Source organism: Crocuta crocuta, unplaced genomic scaffold (assembly GCF_008692635.1).
Source record: "Crocuta crocuta isolate KB4526 unplaced genomic scaffold, BGI_CrCroc_1.0 scaffold396, whole genome shotgun sequence".
NCBI classification, from domain to species: domain Eukaryota; kingdom Metazoa; phylum Chordata; class Mammalia; order Carnivora; family Hyaenidae; genus Crocuta; species Crocuta crocuta.
In genome coordinates, this window is record NW_027533259.1 from 2,062,068 (window position 1) to 2,075,357 (window position 13,290).

The 13,290-nt window shown below is 38.4% G+C and overlaps 1 protein-coding gene across 1 annotated transcript in view; it reads left to right on the forward strand.

Moving 5' to 3' along the window:
• The first annotated feature begins 591 nt into the window (after nucleotides 1-591).
• ORC5 (origin recognition complex subunit 5) overlaps nucleotides 592-13,290 on the forward strand; it is an 85,650-nt gene continuing 72,951 nt past the window's right edge. The window contains exons 1-3 of the mRNA XM_077746928.1: nucleotides 592-740; nucleotides 2,948-3,040; nucleotides 4,164-4,364. Of these exons, the coding sequence (XP_077603054.1) occupies nucleotides 669-740; nucleotides 2,948-3,040; nucleotides 4,164-4,364 (366 nt within the window). The 5' untranslated portion in view covers nucleotides 592-668. The remainder of the gene's footprint in view (nucleotides 741-2,947; nucleotides 3,041-4,163; nucleotides 4,365-13,290) is intronic.

A 13,290-nucleotide genomic window follows, 5' to 3' on the forward strand; every position in this document is an offset into this window, starting at 1 on the left:
TCTAGTAGGCGCTCCTCGAAAAAAATACAAGCTAAAGCTTTACACTGAAGGTAGCATTACTGTTATTCCTGGCATCCTCACCAACACACCTTAGATCTTCCCCCTTTCAGGAGGGAAAGGCATGTCCAGATATGGTTTCAGGCTTGCATGAAGACTAGTAATTCCGAGTTGTATGTTCAACCCCATTTCACTCTTTCTTGCACTGGAGACCCCGAATTTTGACACCGTGATGGGGGAAAAAAGTCTACTACTGATTATCTCAGTCCGCCTTCCTCATTCCCGTTAGGAGAGGGGCCTCAGGTCCATGCCTGCCTTCTTTTCCGGGACTGCGCCTACGGAACGAGAGCTCCTGGGAAGCAGGGNGAGAGCTCTCCTGGCCTGTGGTTGGCAAAAACCTGCATTGGAGACGTGCAAACACCAACGGTAAACAAGCCAATCCTCCCCACGACAGGGGAAAAGACAGCTCCACCCCTCGGACCTTGGAAGATGGGGCCGGAGCGACGCTTCGCGTGCGCGCTGCCGTCAGGTCGACGCACGGGCACGCCGGCCCCGCCCACTACCTCGCAAGTCTGGTTTCCGGCGGGAGCCTGGACCGCGGGCGGAGGTGAGAGTGTTGGTCCGGTGGTGGAGCTGGAGCTGGCCGGCGCTGCCCTGTGGTACTCGCCGGAATGCCTCACTTGGAAAACATGGTGCTTTGTCGCGAGTCCCAAGTGTCCACCTTGCAGTCCCTGTTTGGAGAGGTATTGTGGTCAAACTGCCTTTTCTCTTCCAAATCCAGGAGGCAGACATTTCCGTGGTCTTGCGACATGTTCTAATTTTTGGGGTGGGGGGGGTTCGTGTTTGGATTGGGGGGTAGTACTCCAAGTTTTTGCATTGAGAACAGGGGTTAGTGTAGGTCTATTCAACTCCTATACCCAAAGTAACTTATTAGCCCCTTTAAAAGATAACGGCACAGGCAGCAAGCACCGCAGGACGTTGGCCCAGGACGTGTTCGTTTACACACGGCACGCTTTTGAGATGCTTAGCCCAAAGTAGCCGCTGGAAGTTGCTTAGTATCTTACCTCAGCTGAGCAAGACTTTATACAACAGGTGTGTTTGCAGTGTTATTTTTTCAAATGTAAGTTGGCACGTTTCATTGAGGTAATAGGTGTAAATGAAGCGTGGATATACGTGGTGGTTTGCAAGACCCGTGAGGGCCAAGGCAGCCCTCAGGTTTAAGACTTGAGCAGCTTTTCCAGAATTGCCAAAGCCTTGAGATCTCAGCCTAGAATTGTTGACCAGCAGTTCAGGTGATGCCAGAGAGAAGAGGGAGGCAAGTGTTGACTTTGAATGAACAGTTAGTTAGGAGGTAAGTAGTCACCAGTTCAGAACTTAATCTCCTTTTATTTTCTGGTGGCCTGTGGTGAGCCTTTTTCTTCAGCATTATTAATTAGACATGGAGTTAAGTTAATCAGACTTGGGTCTAATCTGTGAGGAGCATAAATGAGAGTTTAGGCTTAGACTCATTCGTTACCCTCCCCCTCAGCCATCTTCTGGTTTGCTTTTTAAAACATTTTTTAAAATGTTTTTTTATTTATTTATGAGAGAGAGAGAGACAGCATGAACAGGGGAGGGTCAGAGAGAGAGCACAGAATCCGGAACAGGCTCCAGGCTCTGAGCTGGCTGTCAGCCCAGAGCCCGACGCTGGGCTCGAACCCACGAACTGTGAGATCATGACCTGAGCTGAAGTCAGTGCTTAGCTTAGCCGACTGAGCCACCCAGGCGCCCCTTGATTTGCTTTCTTAAGTACTTGTATCCAACAAAGAATGCCGGATGGCAGTCTGAGTCTGTGAAGTATGGAAAAGTACCACCCTTCTAAAGGTGCACAGTAGTTAGGGAAGTAAGAGATCAATGACTGCATCCTCAGTATTCTGGTTATAAAGCTTTCAGTTCGAGTTATCCCTATCATCACTGAAATACTTTATTGGTTATGCTTTATGCATTCCTTCCTTGGAAATGATAAACCCAGATCACTCCAACTAGAAACAGTCCTCCAGAAAAAAAAAAAAATTGGCCAATAGAGATGACTGGTATGGGTTTGGTGTTGATCACAGAAAAGGTTTTGACCTTTGCTTTTTACTGCAAATTACATTTAACAATATTAATATGGTTTTTTCCCTAGATTTTATTGTTGTTTTATTTGATGAAATGTGTACATTTAGGCCAGGATAAATGTAGTATGCATAATTTAAAAGTACCCTGTAAATTTTCTTAAGAACAGGGGACTCTTGAAATTCCTTCCACCTTTGTGATTATATATCTTAGGTTCAAAGCTCTGCAATGTACAGTGAATTTGCAGACTGTGGGAATGGATTCTTTAAAGAGTTAAGATAAAAATGAAGGATGGTCAAAGTTATCCTTGAAAAATCTCTGAAATCTATAAATTTGAAAACATAAGAGTTCTTATATAATGAACCTGCACAATAATAAAAAATATAAATATATACTGTGTATATAGCATGTAGATATGTAACACATACTAAATATGCCAAATATAGTTTTTCAGAAATTTTAATTTATTTTTTTCTGAGAGAGAGAGTATGAGCAGGGGAGGGGCAGAGAGGGAGAGAGATTCCCAAGCAGGCTCCATGCCCAGCATGGAGCTTGATGCAGGGCTTGATCTCACAACTATGAGATCATGACCTGAGCTGAAATCAAGAGTTGACACTTAAATGACTGAGGTGCCCTAGACATTTCAATTTCTATATAGAGAAAGTGCTTAGGATTGAATTCAAGTTAAGTTCAGAGTGTGAACATGGATCCAGTGTATGGTAACTGTTGAAGTAATTTGGATTGAATATTTTACTTGACCATGAAAAACTTTCTCATGAGTAGATAATTGTTTATTTTCTGTTTTTGTTTTTTTTTTTTTAATGTGCAGACTAATACTTGTCTTTTTTTCTCCTAGAGACATCATTTCAGCTTCCCATCAATTTTTATTTATGGACATACTGCCAGTGGAAAGACCTATGTAACACAAACTTTGTTGAAAACTTTAGAGGTAAGAATAACCCTGGGATCATGACCTGGGCCAAAATCAAGAGTTGGGCGCTCAACTGACTGAGCCACCCAGGCATTTCAGACTAATTTTTGTTTGAGATATTTTGGACTCTAGTTTGCAAGGGAATAGGGTAAAAGAAGCCTTATAAGAAGTGTAAGGTAGCCTTAGTTACATTGTTACTCTGAAAGATAAAGAAAGGCTTCCTTCTTGGGTGAGATTTGTGGAACATCACTAAAAATAGTTATACGTCCCATTATTTGTGCCAGATGCCAAAAGTTATCTTCCTCAGAATGATCAATACTGATTTTGTGATTTTATTTTGAGAACAGACTGTACTTTTAAGCAAGTCTTTGTTTCCTTGTTACTTCTGGAATTACCTCCATTTTGATTTTTGAATGAAGAGCTAGCTTAATCCTCATAGGAGGATTACTGTGTTTTTAAACTCTTAAAATTCTTTTTTATTTAGGTTTGTTCATCAGAATATTATCTTAAAATTAGTATGAAATTCCTACTAAGAATTTTAACACATATTAGGTTTTTTTGGTAAGAATTCTTTAGAGGGAAGTACAGATTTGCTCTGAATCCCTATAGGAAACAAATGGCAAACTCAAATAATTGAAGTGAGTTTAATGAAGATACTATTATACAGAGGTTGAAGAAATGTTAAGGGAATCAATAAGGGATGGTAAAGCACTGAGAGCTTTTGCCTTCCCTAGATCTGAGTGGACCACAGGAGGGAGCTGTTACCAGATCACAGCAAGAGCTGTCGCTTTAGATGAGGAGCTGCCCCACTAGAGCTGTGACCTTTGGTAGAAGAATGTAGCCATGATAGAACTGTGGGTGTGAGGCAAGGGAATATTCATTTTCTCTCTGTTACCACTTCCTTCGGGCTCCTGGTTCTTCTCATTGGCTAAATCCAACTGGAGCCAGAAAATACGAGAGTCTGGATGATACCGTCTATAGTGGCTAGCCTCCTGGGGCACAGAGCAGGTTGGGGAATGGCCGGGGAGTGGGAGGAGTAGATGAGAAGGACAAGTGGAGAACATCCAGCAGAGCTGTTACTGGATATGTGTGTTTTCTCTTCTGTTTACACTTTTTTTGCTTGTTTTGTTTTTGTTTTTAGCTCCCACATGTCTTTGTGAATTGTGTTGAATGTTTTACCTTGAGGCTGCTCTTGGAACAAATTTTAAACAAATTGAATCATCTTAGTTCTTCAGAAGATCAATGTTCTACCCACATAACCTGTGAAACATTTAATGATTTTGTTCTCTTATTTAAACAAGTAACCAAAGCTGAAAGTCTCAAGGATCAGACTGTATATATTGTAAGTAATTTAATTTCCTTATACCATCTATTTGAAAGTTGGTTTCTTTATTAGGTCAATTCCTGTATATTTGTTTTGAGTCTCATTGTGTATGGTGCACTGTGTAAGGGGCTTTTGGGATACAGAAATGTTTTAGATGTATTTTTTTATCCAAAGGGAACTTCAGTGTAATGGAGGAGTTGTGACATATACTACGTTTGATCATGCCTGAGTGTGATAAGTGATAACCATGAGACGCAGAGTACTGATGAAGGCATATATGGTACAGCTTCATGAGGCGATAGCATTAGAGATAGACCTAAAAGGATAGTTCGGGGATTATAGGATGAAACTGAAGAAGGGGAATTTAGATGTTAGGAATTATGTAAGGAAAGGCATGCAGATCCGTGGAAGCCAGGGAATGCAAATAGTCTAGGTTTAGTGGGTAATAATGTATGAAAGGAGAAAAAAGCTAGGGAGGTAGGGGAGGCAGAAAAAAGAGTGTCTTGAAAACTCTACTAAAGTGCTTTATTTCATGTACTGGACAGTGAGGAGGTAGTGCAGATTTTAGAGCAGCAAATATGTTTAACATGGAAAGCAGGCTAAATAGATGGAGAGGGAACGGTGATGACAGACTCAGGTCTAAAAGAATGGTTTTCAGGCTCTTATAGCTGTTTCAACTAGAGGAAATTTGGGCCCGGATTAGACTTGGGGCAGAAGATGCAGAAAGGAATAATGGAAGAGACAGCGACTGTCAAAATCTTCAGCTATGTCTGGAGTAGGTTTGTGAGAAAAGATGAATCACTTGATTTTTGTTTGGCTAAGTTTGAATTGTTAGTTGTTACATTAATGTGAAAATGATTAGCAGACACCTGAAAGTGTGTACTATTTTTATTTTAGTGGATTTTTTATAATACTTTAATCCTTTTTAAAAAAATGATTACCTCTGGAATTGGAATTAAGTTTTAATATAATGCCTTATCAAAACTGCTAAGTTGTAAACTCACTGAAGAGACCAAATCTTATGGATTCTTGCATCTCCTGAAATGTATAAAATAGTTCCTTCCACATTTTCATTTCATTCATTTATTTACTCAGCAAATAATTATTCAGCATTTCCTATATGCCAGGCACTGTTTTAAATACTGGAGCTAGAACATGGTACAAATTAGAGTCCCTTGCCCTCCTGCAGTTTATAGTGTAGTTGAGGAAGATAGATGAAAAGTAAGTTAATAGTAGTATGTCGGATATAATAAGCTAATAGAGTAAAGAAGAATCAATTAATTTTTCTAAATAGAGAAGATCTCACTGAGATGATGATAACTGAGCTAAAACCTGAAAGAAGTGAGGAGAAAGCCATGAAGATATGTGAAAAAAGAGTATTCAGGCAAAGAGATGAACATAAGAGTACAAAGGCTGGAACATGCTTTGTGTATTCAGAGAACACCAAGGAGGCCATTGTGGTTGGGCTAGTTTAAGTAAGGGGGAGAGTGGTAATGTTGAGAATCAAATGAAGGGTGCAAGCATAGAAGCATGCAGACTAGCATTATGGGTTGAATTGTTTCCTCCAAAAATTCACATGCTGAAGTTCTCAACCGTAGTACCTCAGAATGTGGCCTTATTTGGAAATAGGGTCATGGCAGTTCTAATTAAGATGAAGTTAAGTGGTTTGGGTCCCTAATTTAGTATGACTGGTGTCCTTATACAAAGAGGAAATTTGGAGATAAGACACGCACATAGGGAGGATGCCACATAAAGATTGGAGGTATGCTGCCACAGGCCAAGGGACTGCCAGAAACCAGGAGAGAAATCTGGAACAGTTCCTCCTCTAGCACCTTTGGAGGAAGCATGGCCCTGCCAATACCTTGATCTTGGACTTCTAGCTTCTGGAACTGTGAGATAATAAATTTGTGTTGTTGAAGTCACCCTGTTGGTAGTGCTTTCTTATGGCCGCTGTAGGAAACTACTATAGCTGGTTCTGAGGCATTTATGATAATCTAGGCAAAACACGTTGGCTTAGAGCAGGCTGGTAGCAGTTGATGTGGTAAGAAGGGATCTGGATATATTTTGACAGAATTTTCTGATAGATTGAATATAGAGGAGGAGAGAAAGAACAAAGTTAAGGATGACTCAGAAGTTTTTGTGCACTTGAAAGGATGGAGTTGTCATTATCTTAGTGGAGGAAACTACAGCAGATGAGGTCTTGTTGGGTAGGGAAGGAGTGATGAGGAGTTTGGCTTTGGGCATGTTAAATCAAGTACAGGTGTTCATTTGGCACTTGGACACCGGAGTCTTGGGTCAAGAGTGGTCCATAGTGGAGATACAATTTTGGAGTTGTGAGAATAGAGGTAGTAGTGTTTTTTTTTTTTTTAATTTTTTGAGAGAGAAAGAGAGAGCAGGGGAGGAGCAGAGAGAGAGAGAGAGAGAGAGAGAGAAATAGAATCCCAACCAGGCTCTACAGTGTCAGCACAGAGCCCAGTCTGGGGCTTGAACCCACGAACTGTGAGAACATGACCTGAGCCCAGTTAAGAGTCGGACACTCAACTGAGCCACCAAGGTGCCCCTACAGGTTGTAGTTCTTAAAGTTGTGGGGCTATTAGCTCACCAAGAGGGTGAGTGAGTTAGAAAAGAGGCGAGTCAAATGCCTGAATCGTGAGACAACCCATTGGTTATGGGATGAGGAGGTGAGGAAAAATAAACGAGGAGATGAAAAACAAATGAGGACAGGGAAGAAGTCAGTAATGTATAGAGAAAACTTGGGAAAGTTGCAGTTATGGCAGTCTTGCTAGCCTCTCTCTTTTTTGGTGCTATGACTAGGGAGAGCAGGGTTTTGATGGGGCTTTTTTTGGTTTATTTTCATTAGACTTTCTGTGTTGCTGGCTTCTTCAACTCCGCATATGGGCTGTGTGCGGCAAAAAGATATACTCTCTGAGGTGAATTGGTCATTCCTCCATTCTTGAGGTCCCAAGCGGGTCTGCCTTCTCTCTGCCTATAGAACCCTGTTTGTTTTATATATAATATTCGAGATTCTTAGTTTTACTCAAGAGGAATAGGAAAAAGTTATCTACTCCATCTTCTCAGAGGTGGAAATCTAATTTCTTTTAAAATGCAAGTGCATAGTGAAGAATACAGCTGATACAGGTTCACAACATTATGTTGATTTATGCTAAAGCAACTCTAGTTAAACCCGCCATTACTTGCACCATCAATGCAAATATCAACATGGTGAAGAAGGCAAATAATATTTCAGTATTATTATGAAAATACTTTTGACCTTGCCAACCTTTTGAAAGGGTATCAGAGACTATCCTTTGCAGCCCCAGAGGGCCACAGATCATATGTACCCCCGAAACCGATGTTCTAAGAAATAAGTTGGTCGTTCAGTGAGATAAGGTAGGAGACAAAATCACTAGTGGTGAGGAATTTAATGAATTAAGAATCCATATCAGAAGGGGGTCATTAATGTGGGTTTTGAAATACCCAAAAAATATAGGAGTTATATTAGAGACGTATTAGTAAGAAACTGTAATATTTAAAGAATGAAAGGAAATGACCTCAGTACATGTGGATGACAACAAGGAGAGTTGCAAAGCTGAATGTCTTTAGGTAGGAGGAAAAAATCGGTATTGTAGGAACAGGGACAGCTGGCTGGCTCAGTTGGAAGAGCATGCAAACTCTTGATCTCAGGGTTGTGAGTTCAAGCCCCATATTGGGTGTAGGGATTACTTAAATAAATAAAACTTAAAAAAATAATTTTAGGAATGGCCTTGACAAATAAGTAGGACCCTACTCATATTTTCAGATTCAACGGATAAAAGTAGGTATTTAGTAAGTACTTATTAAGTGACTAAATGTTAAGTGTGAAAAAGTTTGCAGGTGCTTAGTGTGGAACATTTTAAGAGTACATCTATAGACTGTTTAGCCTTCTAATATATGAATTGGTAAGATTCAATACTTAAGAAATAAAGAAAGGTGGCTGAAAATATTTTCTAGTCAATAAACCAGGTTGCAAATCAAGAGTCTATTAGAATGCTTTTGTGTAAATTATTAAGATAAATGTTTAAATCTGAATTAAAGTTTTTACTTCTCTGAATATTAGTTATCTGATAATTGCTTTTGAAGAAGGATCATTAATTAGAGTGGGTTAACTAAATTAAATTAGAAGAATGAACTATTAATTTACAGCTTCAGCCTTGTGTTTTGCATTAAAATGGGCATAAAAACAGACCATTTATTTGTATTAATCTGTGTTCTGGATGAGAGAGTTATTTAAATGGAGATTGATGGGGAAATTGCATAATTGCATTGTAGAGAAACTAATTTATATCTTTTTAGCAGTAAATAATTTTAGCTTTATTTTGTCTAATTAGGAATGAAATATCTTAAGTTGATTACAGGCTGTCTATTAATTAATAAAACAGTTACAAAACAATTGGGACTACTTAGGGAAACAATATCACATTCTTTGCATTTTAATTTTATTCCTAATTTAAATGATTATAATTTCCAGTAGGATTTATTAATAAAGTGTAAATGTTTTTTAAAAAAGACCCCCAACTTTCTTTACTTCAGTTCTGAGAAGAAAATGTACAAGATAAATCTAGAACATTTTGCTATAATAGAAAGCTAGGAAACTTCATCTACAATTAGGGTCATTTCAAAAAGACACAGAAGCTCATGTATTGAAAGAATTAATATTGTTAAAATGTTTGTAGTACCCAAAGCCATCTATAGGAATCAGTGCAATCCCTATCAAAATTCCAATGACATTTTTCTCAGAGATAGAGAAAACGATCTTAAAATTTGTATGGAATCACAGAAGATGGAATAGCCAAAGCAAAGCTGGGAAAGAAAAAAAAAAAAACTTGGGACATTATACTTCTTAATTTCAAACTATACTGAAAAGGTATAGTAAAACAGTATGGTACTGGGATAAAAGTGGACACATTGGCCAATATAACAGAATTGAGAACACAGAAATACACCTTCCCATATATATACAGTCAGCTAATATCTGGCAAGGGAGCCAAGAGTGCTCATTGAGGAAAGGCTAGTGTTTTCAGTAAATGGTGATGGGAAAACTGGATAACCACCTGCAGAAGAGTGAAGTTAGACCCTTGTCTTACACCGTGCACAAAAATTAACTTGAAATGAATTAAAGACTTAAGTATAAAACCTGAAACCATGACACTCCTAGGGGGGGAAAATAGAGGAAATGTTCCTTGACAATGGTCTTGGCAACAGCTTTTAAAATATGATACCAAGTGGGGCATCTGGGTGGCTTAGTCGGTTGGGCATCTGACTTTCGCTTAGGTCATGATCTCGCGGTTTGTGGGTTCGAGCCCCGCGTCGGGCTCTGNTGTCTGGGTGGCTTAGTCGGTTGGGCATCCGACTTTCGCTTAGGTCATGATCTCGCGGTTTGTGGGTTCGAGCCCCGCGTCGGGCTCTGTGCTGACTGCCAGCTCGGAGCCTGGAGCCTGTTTCAGTCTGTGACTCCCTCTCTCTCTGACCCTCCCCTGCTCACGCGGTCTCTCTCTCTCTCTCTCCTAGAAATAAATAAAACATTTAAAAAAAATAAAAATTAAAAAAATTAAAAAAAATAAAATAAAATATGATACCAAGAGTGTAAGCAACAGAAGCGAGAATAAGTGGGACTACATTGAACTAAAACACTTATGCACAGCAAAAGAAATAATCACCAAAATAAAAGGCATTCTAGAGAATGAGAGAAAATGCTTGCAATCATCTGCTGAACAAGGGATTAATATCCAATAAATAAAGAACTCATAGAACTCCATAGTAAAAAAATAAAAAATCTGGTTAGAAAATGGGCAGAAGACCTGAATAGACATTTTTCCAAAGAAGACATACAGATGGTCAACAGGTACATGAAAAGGTGCTCAACATCACTAATCATCAAGGAAGTGCAAATCAAAACCATGAAATATCACTTCAAACCTGTTAGAATGCCTGTCATTCAAAAGACAAGAGATAAGTATTGGTGAGAATGTGGAGAAAAGGGAAGGGAACCCTTGTGCACTGTTCTTGGGAAGGTTAATTGGTATAGCCACTATGAGAAAAACAGTATAGGGGTGCCTAGGTGGCTCAGTCGGTTAAGCGTCTGACTTCGGAAAAAGAAAAACAGTATAAATGTTCCTTAAAACATTAAAAATAGAACTGCCATATGATTCCAAATCCCACTTCTGGGTATATAGATGAAGGAGATGAAATCAGGGTGTCAAAGAGATATCTGCACTCCTATGTTCATTGCAGTTTTATTCACAATAGGCAAGTCATAGAAACATCCTAAGTGGCCTTCAGTGGATGAATGGATAAAGAAAATGTTTGTGTGTGTGTGTGTGTGTGTGTGTGTGTGTGTGTGTATACATATATATGTGTATGCGTACATATATGTACATATGTGTACATATACGTACATATACATATATGTGTATGTGTACATATATATGTATATATATGTACACATACACACACAAAGGAATATTGTTCAGCCATGAGAAAGAAAGAAATCCTGCCGTTTGTGACAACATGGATGGACCTTGAGGGCATTATGCTGTGTGAACTAAGTCAGGCAGAGACAATTATATGTGGAATCTAAAAAGCCAAACTCATAGGAGCAAAGTAAAATGGTTGGTTACTAGGGACTGTGGGGTAAAGGAAATGGAGAGATGTTGGTCAAAGAATACAAACTTCTAGTTATAAGATGAATAAGTTCTAGAGAATCTAATGTACAACATGGTGATTATAGTTAATGCTGTACTGTGTTATATATACTTGAATGTTGCTAAGAGAGTAGAATAAATCTTAAATGGTCTTGCCATGAAAAAGAAATAATTATGTGAAGTGATGGAAATGTCAGCCAAAGTTATGGTGGAAATCCTTTTGCAGTATATAATTATATATGATTGACACATCGTGTTCTGTAAACTTATGCAGTGTTATATGTCAGTTACATTTCAAAGCTGCGGAGACAAAAAGGACCCAGAAGCTACTTTGAAGAGGCTTCCAGTGGCCAAACATGGTACGGTTTGGCCATCGAAAAGAGCAATCAATTCAGTAGATGGAAGTACAACAGATGTGTTAAAATCCATGCATTCGTAATGATACTAAACAAGCAGATAAAAACCACAAAACCTCAGCTCATTGGTTACCATGAGAATTTCATTTGCCAGGACTAGGCTGAATAATGGCCTCTGAGGATATCAGGTCCTAATCCCTAGAACCTATAAATGGCCCCTTGGAAAAAGAGCCTTTGGAAATGTGATTAAGTTAAGGATCTAGAGATGGGGAAATGTATCAGGTTTATCTGGGTGAGCCCAAAATGCAGTCACAAATGTTTGTGTAGGAGGATTTGATTAAACCACACACACGCAAATTAAGTGAGAAGTGTTGCAGCCACAAGCCAAAGAATACTGGCAACTGCCAGAAGCTGGAAGAGGCAAAGAATGGATTGTACCCTAGAGCTGTTGGAGGGAGTGTGGCCCTTCAGAAACCTTGATTTGGGCCCCATGAAACTGATTTCAGACTTACAGCTTCCAGATCTGTGAGAGAATAAATTTTTAGTCTGTTTCAAGCCACCACGTTTGTGTGATGATGTGTTACAGCAACCACAGAGGCACAAACTTATTTTGGAAGTTGGTAGATAAAAGGAAAGAATCAAGCATATATCCCTTCTGTCCTCTGTGAACTTTATTTCTGAGAAACTAAGTAACAGATGAGGAAAAATTCTTTCTAGAAAAACATCCTTCAATAAGTGAAGAAAGAATCTTAGAAAATTATAGTTTTGCAGTCCCTAATACATAGGCAGGGATAATCAATTGAAATCATTTGGTGAAAGGCTGCTGGGGAACTTTATAATGGATGGATCAGGCTGAGAATACCTGAAACTGTCAATCAATCTTAATGTCAGAAAAAGAGAGATAGTCAGGTATTGTGTTTCTGCTGATGTGATTCAGTAAGAAATATAGAGCACTATTTGTGAAGTATTCTTGCCCAAAAGTTGAACCTGAATCTGATCAGACCTCTAGATTTATCAACTATTTTACAGGAAATATAGGGGATATAGGAACATGTTAAATGACACTACAGAGATGCAGTCATCCAATTCAGAATATGGAAAATTCTACACAACAGATGACCTCTTTACTTCATTGAATATATAACAACAAAACAAACAAACAAACAAATGAAGAGTCAGGGGAAATGTTACTAATTTAAAATTGACTAGAAGACAAACCAAATATGATAAGATTCAATATATGAACTTTTTGGATCCTGAATCAAATAAGTGAACTCTAAGGAGACATTTGTGGGACAAATGGGGAAATATGAGTACTAGTTATTAGATGACATTAAGGAGTATTGTTAAATTTTTTAGGCATGATAATGATACTGAGGTTATGTTTTTTTAAAAAAAGTCTTCGTATCTTAGATCTACATATAACATATTTATGGATGGAATAGTTATGTCTGGGGTTCGCTTTAACATAATCCAGCAAGATGGTAGAGGAGAAAAGTGGAGGTGGATAGAAAAAACAAAAAGTAAAACAAAAAGTAAAAACAAAGGTTAGATTAAATAGATTCAATATTTTAGACAATGCTTTGAAGACCTTGATTTTTGTTTTCATGGACTAATGGATGACTTCTTGAAGTAACTTTTTTTAACATGTTTTATCAAAATTTCAAACATATAAAGAGAATAGTGTAATATACTCTAGTGAACCCATCATCCAGCTTCAAGTATTATTAACATGTGGTCACACCTGTGTGACCCTTTATCTTTATCCCTTCATTGTTTCCTGTGTTATGTTATCCATAAATATATATATACATTCTCTCTATATCATATATCCATGAATATGTGCTAGATCTACATATACTATGTATGTCTTTTAAAATAATATATATATAATATAATCCTAATAGT